The 8717-nt window shown below is 38.4% G+C and overlaps 1 protein-coding gene across 1 annotated transcript; it reads left to right on the plus strand.

Annotated features, from left to right (window-relative positions):
* The first annotated feature begins 4991 nt into the window (after positions 1–4991).
* faap24 (FA core complex associated protein 24) lies at positions 4992–8096 on the plus strand. The gene is made up of 4 exons (XM_053319573.1): positions 4992–5210; positions 6291–6433; positions 6519–6674; positions 7819–8096. Exons 1-4 carry the CDS (start codon positions 5108–5110, stop codon positions 8068–8070), a joined length of 654 nt encoding a protein of 217 aa, XP_053175548.1. The 5' UTR covers positions 4992–5107; the 3' UTR covers positions 8071–8096.
* Positions 8097–8717: the final 621 nt, after the last annotated feature.

The raw sequence follows: 8717 nt of genomic DNA on the forward strand, positions 1-8717 counted from the left end.
AATGTTTATTTACCAGAGTGCTTTCATGACCAGGTAACAGGTTAGAAAGCGAGCTCTCCCTGGTGGTTATTGTCGGTACATAGTGGTAATATCAGTAATAAAAACTTAAACCACTGAAATGTGGTTGTTAAAAGTAGTGTTCAATTTCAGAGGTGGCTGTCTCACATAAATGCAAAACAATGTGTAAGTCAGTGAAAGAGTGTGTTACATTTTGCCACATAAACCCTGATCATGATGTATGTATAAACAGACCTTGTAGTGTCCTTCGATGATGCCTTCAGCACCTTTCCTTGAGGTCCCATGGTAGGACACAGGCCACTCCCCTGGCACCGATTCGGTGCTGCGGAATCGGGTTCCTAGCCAGGCATTTCCATCATACTTATTCAGCACCTGTGACAAGATGTGACATTACAAAAGATAAAGATTCAAGAGACTTTATTGCCAATATTTATGAAGATTTGAAGTCGAACCAGTGTCTCCGTAGATTAGCCTTCATGATTTCTGCTCCTTTCTATTGTAAATTCTATGGCAAATGACTCCTTTATTAATTGTTGTTTTTTTAAGTCTGTTTAAGTCTTTGTATTTTGTTTTAGTGATTTTTTGTTTTTCACAGATTTTGACTTTCTTGGTTTATAGTATTGTTTTATTGGTGTGCCTGATGTTGTATCATCCTGTCTGCAACCTTTCATGCTGCTGCAAAACATTTCAGACATCAACTGAAGTAAAGCTCCACCATGATACATTAATTAAATTAACCATTTCTAAACAAACTAATATGCCCAAACTCTTCAGCATGTTCCCAATGAAGAAACATGTCACCCAGTGCAGCAGTATGCCTCACTAACAAGTTTTTAATAATTCCTGGACAATAACTGAGGTCTACAGCACAGAGGAATAAGATATCAGGCTTTAGATACACACATAATATTTCTCAGTAGATCAGTTCATTTTTGGCTTAACTCTGTACATGAAATTAGTGGACAGTAAGAAAAATAAAGAAAATCCCCATCCATATTTTTTAAACCTAAATGCTGCATTTAAATTCATATCTGGATGCTGAATAACAGTTAAATCAAAACAAATGCATATTTACCTTCAGAGCAAAGCGGTACCAACCATAAGGGCGTTCATACACCTCCCCTCCTCTGTAAAAGAGCTCATTGTCTGTCAGTGAGCGGAAGTCATAGTCGAATTTAGGGTCAAAGAATTCGTCCTCATCAATGACAATATCCCTTCCCGTTGGTGCACGCACAGCATGGTCCTCGGGCTGGTCTGTTAACCCAAAACCTTGCAGAGCGCCTTGCATGCGAGAAAAACTGCATCTTGACACCTCGCTGTCATGTAAAGAGAGGAAATGCAGTTTTAAAGCCCGTTAATTGTCTATTCTTATAGTCACAGCTCTGTGTTTCAAATTACATTCTGCAAATAGTACATTTACAAACTTGTGACTGCTGAGTGAAATTTGTTTAACCCCTTGTGTGTACGATTTTCAGAAATATTGTCACCATACAGATGTTAAAAAATCTGAAATAATTACCAGGTTTCGTCTCCATCCAAGACTGTGCAGATGAAGTCCTTGATACACATCTGATGTGGTGCTCCTCCATGAAAGCCAACACTGAAAGCATGAAGTTGTGCTCCTTGTTTTTGAATAGATGTTACAGAGGAATTGCAGAGTGCACCCAAAGCTTCGAGCGCAATATCTCTATCCATCTTGACAATTAAAGTATCAAAAAGGGTAGCAAATTGTCTACCTTGAAAGGGAGGTATGAGGTTTATAAAGTCTTGTCTCCTGGCTCTGAGGAAAGTGTGGTCAGAGGAACTAGTGCTCAGATTTATAAGCAGATGACAAGAGGAAATTACATAATAACACCACACCCAAAGCAGCTAGAGGTGATACTGGTTGACTGACACATTGTTTTTTCTTTTTTCAAAGACTTTGTTGGCATAGACGCCTTTATTTATCAGTAGACTGACAGGAAACATGGGAGAGATGGGGGGGGGGGGGGGGGGGTGACATGCAGCAAAGGACCTCCGATTGGGATTCGAACCAGGGTTGGCTGCATATATGGTATGCGCTCTGACCACTCAACCACCTGTGCTCCCCCACATTGTTTTCTTTACTAAGTTTCACACAGTTACCACGAATTGAAATTCAATTTCTGTTTGATTATCAGGGACATGTGTTGGTGTACCCTGCACTAAGATAGTTTATACCACAGAACACCAGTGTAGACCTGATGTGGATGAAACAGAAGAAGAGTTAAGAAGAAACAGTACCAAATCCAAATGATGTTTTAGAACAGTTTGTCTTTCTTGTGCGGGTTGATTTTATATTTACAACAGAACACCATGAAACATGTAGGAGGCTCAATAATGTTTTGTTTGCTCTGTCGCCTCAGGCACTGGGTGCTTTGAATCTGTGCAGGACACAATCAATTTCAGAAGACATTTTGGAGCAAAATATACAGTCTAGTGTCAGGAAGCTGTATCTTAGTCACAGGTCATGAGTCTTCCATGAGCATAATGACCCCAAATATAAAAAGCACTCAAAGTTGGATGAGAAGAAAATGCTGGAGTGGCCTGCTTTGAATCCTGATCTGAACCCTGTTGAACATCTGTGGAAAGAGCTGAAATTTGCTGTTGGGAGAGACAGAACCCATCAAACCTGAGAGAACTGCAGCATTTTAGGCCAAAATACCATTGGAGATGTGTTGAGACCTTATGTAGAGTTGCAGAAAGTGCTTGACTAGTTATAGCCTCCAAACACTGTGCTACAAAATATTAAGTTAAGCGTAACAATATTTCTATCAATGCTGTGGCTGTGTGTGTGTGTTTGATTATGTGTTTGTTATAGTATGTTCGTGTTTGTTTTTATGTGTGTCTGTGTGAAAAGTTTCACCATTTCTAAAGAAACCATTTATTCACCTTTAAAAAACCTTTGCAGCTTGCATTTCTCAGGAATATTCTCAGGAACTGTTGTGAAACAATGCTGATGAGATGTAATCTTATGTATTGTGTTTCCAAAAAATGTGTTACTTTGCAAGCAACAGCCTCGAGGACATAGGATACGTCTAGACCTGTGCAATCTCTACATGACACATTTCTTAAGACAACAGATAAGCATGTGTCAGTTCTTTGTATGGGTGTAACAATGTTTGTGTAACAGTTCCTGAGAAATGCAAGCTGCATTTCCAGAAATTTGTATAGGTGAGGAAATAGACTGAAGGTTACTGTAATTTCTTTAGAAATGGATCTGCATTTCTCTTTCAGTTCCAGGGGTCGTGTTTGTCTGCAAGACTGCAATGAGATCCTTTTCAAAACTTAAACAACGAAACTGAAAAAAAGAAAAAAGAAATCCCAATCAGTGAGAATATTGTATCAATCAATCACATTTTATTTATATAGCACCTTTCATACAGACTAGTGTAGTTCAAAGTGCTTTATAGTTATTTGATCGACAATAAGACAGAACACAAGACAAAATTTAAAAAGCGGGAGAAAAATAACAACAATAATAATAATACTGGTAATTTAAAAAAGGAATAAAACAAAGAACAATTTAAAGAAAAAACTGGAGACCAAGAGAAAATGAAAATGATACAAAAGATTTAAATAAGATATGTGGAAATAAATAGTTATTATATATATATATATATATATACACAATTTATATAAACACATATACAGTACCAGTCAAAAGTTTGGACACACTTTTCCATTCACTTGAAAGAGAAAATGTGTCCAAACTTTTGACTGGTGGTGCTGGTACTGTATACATATGTTTTATATACAGGGCCGTTTCAAGGAATTTGGGGGCCCCAAGCAAAATGAACTTGGAGGCCCCCCCCACCACCACCGCCCACCGACGCTGACACCCCTGGACCACAGCAAAAAAAACCTACGCCCCGCCCGCCCAAAGCCTACAGGAACCACAGCATAGACACACTGTTGAAGTTCAACCACACATTATATCAATAAAATATTTCTTAACAAATATTGCTTACAAATGTTGCATATAGGCTACTGCACACATATGTTTACTTATTTTATTTGAACATTTGCAATCAACATATAAACAAAGTGAAAATTCGGTATTAAATATAAAATCCAACATAGATAAAAGAACACACACATATAAGATTAACCGTTAAAAAATATGCAAAATATACATCTGCTGTTTGCAAGCCTTGGCTTCAGCAAAGGCAACCACAATGTCCATCATGTCCAAAGACCGGCGAACATCACGCTCAATAGACATAACGGCCAGTCCTGTGAGTCTTTCTTGGCTCATGGTGGACCTCATATATGTCTTTATCAGCTTCAAAGTAGGGCTGGGGCGACGCGTCGACGTAATCGATTACGCTGACGCAAAAAATACGTTGACGCAAAAACTGTGCGTCGATGCGTCGTTTGAAAACAAAACGAGTAGCGGTAGAGGCAGCAGCAACGCAAGTGAGTCAGTTGACTCTAATCAATGTAAAAAACCAACTCGTAATTCTGTACCTGCCACATCAATGCTAACATTCCTCCACTCCAATGCATGACTACATCATGTCTTGGATTAAACACACACACTACACACACATAGACACACATTACACACCGTATTCTAGAGTGAAAAGGCAGAGTGTATGTTCCTATGAATGAAGAGCAGTTTATCCTCTTAATGCACGCTGTTCCTACCTTAACCTTGTAGCGTAAAAACCAAACGTATTGTAATCAAATGTAATGTGACTAGTTTTTCCTTTGAGTTAATTGTTTCTTTCAAATTATTTTTTTTCACTTTTAGTTTTACTTTTTTTATTTATTTATGGGAGATTTAATTGAATTTTCATGACACAGATTTAATCCCATAGTGCAAGGCTGTGTTTCTAATTTTGAACACAAGGTGTCGACATGGAGGCGTGTGTTTGTCACCTGTGCAGATTTCAGACCGTAGAAGAAGACATTTGGACTCTTTGGAGGCAAACATGACATCTGCAGCATTTTTTGAACGGTTGCATGGAAACAGTTAATTTTCAATATACACCAATAATCTGATAGAGTTTAATAAATCTGTCTTTAATTGCAATAATGTGGTGAAGCCGGTTAGCGTTTGATTTCAATGGAAACTAAAGTGAAAGCGGTGCTGCATGCTGTTCCTCCTTATGGACACATCCTAGTCAGCGAGAAGTGGAGACACACAACACTTATTCAAAGTTTAAAGGGTAAGAAATCACTTAATCTGCAGCAACATTTTCTTTTATTTCCAATTTATCTATAACAGCCTTGACGTGTATAACTTTAGGGAGAGTCTGTGTTGTCCTCTTTAACCTGCAGACCTCAAACGCACCAAACTTCATTCAAAAATATTAATATTTAAGATTATTTTGCTTTAAAAAATGAACAAAATAACCTGTTAGAATAAGACTGTTTATATTTTCTGGATCATATAATCCCCGTTTTTAATTCGGCTCACATGTCATTGACTAAAAATAATCTGATCATGTTAAATAAAGACTAAACTGAGATGCTCATAGGTCAGGTTTTAATGTGTATCTGTGGGATAAAGTGACATTTTACAGAAATAAAGCTTGCAAACGAGATGTTATTAATGCCGAATTGAAGAGTGACTATTAAATAATCATAAGACTACTCAGAGTTTAAAGGTGACACTTAATTTTATTTTGTTTTTAGGTTTAGAGTCAGATTTAGTGAGGAGGGTTTTTTCCTCATTTTTTTAATATTAACATGTTACTGAATACATATTTAAATCATATTGCTATTTTTAATTCTTTGAAATCAATATTTTTTTATATTTTATATTTATTTATATTTAGTAAGTAAATCATGATAAATCATTTTTTTGGATTAGTCGACAGAAAATTGATCTGAACTGTTTTGGGAATACTGTAAATGACTTTATTTTATGGAACAGAATTGGCTAAAATTCACATGTGAATATCTGCTAGTTTCCTTATTGTTGTGTGATTTAAAACTATCTTTGGGTTTTGGACTGTTTTGGACAAAACAAACTAATTTCTTCTATTTTTTGGCATTTTGTGGAGCAAATAATTAATTGAGAAAATGGTTTGTAGATTAATTGATAATAAGAATAATTGTTAGTTGCAGCTCTTCACCTTTGTTAGATGCATGTAGTTGGCCAGACGTAGCTAAAGGTTTAAAATGAATACGGTCTCTCTTTACTTGTTTGGTTGCATCATGTATTTTACATTATTTGATGTTTTCTCTCTAAGGTTTATAGCATGTAATATGTTTTTTTTTTTTTTTTAAATCCTCTGCTGCAGCTGGAGGTGTGAAGATCCTCTTTGAGAACGAGCTCGGTGTGGCAGATTTCCACCTTCCCAACAAAAGCTGCATCCTGTACGTGTCCGAGTGCGACATCATAGCAGGAAGCAGCTACAAGAGGAAGCTGGTTCGCTACAGAAATGTGAGTTTGATGAATATTAGCTTAAATATCACCTGCTTTGTTGTGTCTGATGTATCTGAACCTCAGCGTGTCTCCTGATCTGAAGGCCAGCAGCAGTCTCCAGCAGCTGGTGTTGGTGGAGAACACCAGACTGAGCGAGCAGTACTTCTCCACTGTCCAGAAGTTTGTGGTGTTCGACCTCGGCCTGACTCTCCTGCCGGTCAGCGGGCAGACTGAGGCCTCACAGCTCATCAATCAAATGGTAAAAAAATGCTTTATTATAACCTTCATTTGCTGTCAGAGGTTGGGGATTCATTTTAAAGTTGTAGTTTGATAAGAAAATGTCCTCTTGTCTGTGTTTCAGTGTCAGTGTCCCTCTTTACTTATCTAGTTTTTCTATGTTCATACACTCACCGATCACTTTATTAGGAACACCTGTGCAATCCAATGCAACAGCTCTGCTATTAATTCTACATTTATGAAGCTTATATATTTTCAGTTTTTGTTTACATTGTCAGAAAGGTGACAAACTGCTCTTAAAAAAGTGCATTATCTTGAAAAGTCTACCTAAAATCTTTCCCCACCTCATTTCTCTCTCTAGCTAAATCTGTTAGGGGATTTTCCATCATTAGCATGCACTGGGTCAAACCAAAGACTGTATAAAAGAAATGAACATAACATCCGTGACGTCACCCATTGGTTTGTGGACTGCTGCTCGGAAGCCAATAGTTTCGAGGAACTGGGCAGCACCCTCTTGAAAATTTCAGGTGCATGCTGGGAAAAATAAAAACACGGATTCTACTTATATGGGCATGAGGCAGGGCCATGGGTGGAGCGGGAAGGTTGCTATGGTTGCGAGGGCTGGATCTCGAGGACATTGTGCAATCAACCTGTCAATCAGGACGCAGCCACGCCCTAATGCATACCCTGCTTTATCGTCACATATAAAATCAGGGAGGCCAAAATGTCCCAAATGAACATCATACTGCATTGAAGAAGGCTTTAAACTAGCGATTGAGACCATAAACACATTTTGAAAACGTTTACTGAGGTTAGAAATCAAGTGAGAAGTTGGTGAATTCTCCATTGACTTGTATAGAGACGGTCACCACCTGGTGGCCTTTTGATAGAATGCAGTTCTAAGTTACTTCCGCGTTGGCCTCATTTCAGAGGACCAGGACTCCCCGCCTGGGTCAAACTAGGCTCTGTATCTCGTTCTCTCTCTCTATCTATATCTCCATCTCCCATTAAATACATTCTCCATGTTCCTGGGCCTGCCTTTGTATTTTAAACAATGATTGTGGTCTATATTGCTGCATATTATTGTATAAAAGAGTCAAACACAGATCTCTGGTGTCTTACATGTATCTAAGAAGTCTAACCCACAGCTGTGTGACCGTCTGCAGATCAACAGCGACGGCAGAGAGAACCCCTTCAGGCGGAGGAGTGCGACTCGGCTGTTGGATCCTATGGTCCTGGCCCTGGTGCAGCAGGTCCCGGGGGTGGGCAGGGTCAAAGCTCTGGCTCTGCTGCAGCACTTCTCCAGCATCAATCAGCTGTGTAACGCCGACCTTTCCGAGCTGGAGTCCATCGTGGGTCAGGCTGCCGCTCAGCACATCCACAACTTCTTCCACAAACCCACAGCTGCTGGGAGCTGAAAGCTGAAAGCAGTCCTGGACTCTTTATTTAACCTGCTGGGACGTTTGGATGATGATGATGATGATGGTCAACTTAAACGTGATCTCTGCTGCTTCAGGATGTGAGGAACTTTAACAAAAACTTTCACAGAAGCATTTTGTCTCATATGGACATGAAAATTAATATTTGTTATATATATGTTGAAACTTGTGAAGAAACTTTAGGATCGATGTCATTTTGTGAAATTTACTGACTTCTAAGTGTGTGTGTGTGTGTGTGTGTGTGTGTGTGTGTGTGTGTGTGTGTGTGTGTGTGTTAGTTATGAAGTCAGCAGATATTTTCCATATTTTATATTTTATAAAATTAAATATATCAGCATCTTTATGTAGAGATGAATATAGAGTGTCAGCTATGTGTGTATGTGTGTCATTAAACATAAATCAGTGACAGTGAGTGGTTTGTAGATCTGAATACCTCTATTATCTGGGGTCCCTGAACGCCTCATGGTGGGTCCTGGGCATAGACTGTATGTAAGAAAGGTCCTGGGTAGGGTGAGTATAGTTAACTAAAACTAGCAGTGAAAAAATAATTAACTGAAACAACAATAAAAAAAAGTTTTCTAAAAAACAAAACGAAAACTAAATAAAAACTAAGGAAATTGAAAAAC

Source organism: Scomber japonicus, chromosome 5 (genome assembly GCF_027409825.1).
Source record: "Scomber japonicus isolate fScoJap1 chromosome 5, fScoJap1.pri, whole genome shotgun sequence".
Classification (NCBI taxonomy): Eukaryota; Metazoa; Chordata; class Actinopteri; order Scombriformes; family Scombridae; genus Scomber; species Scomber japonicus.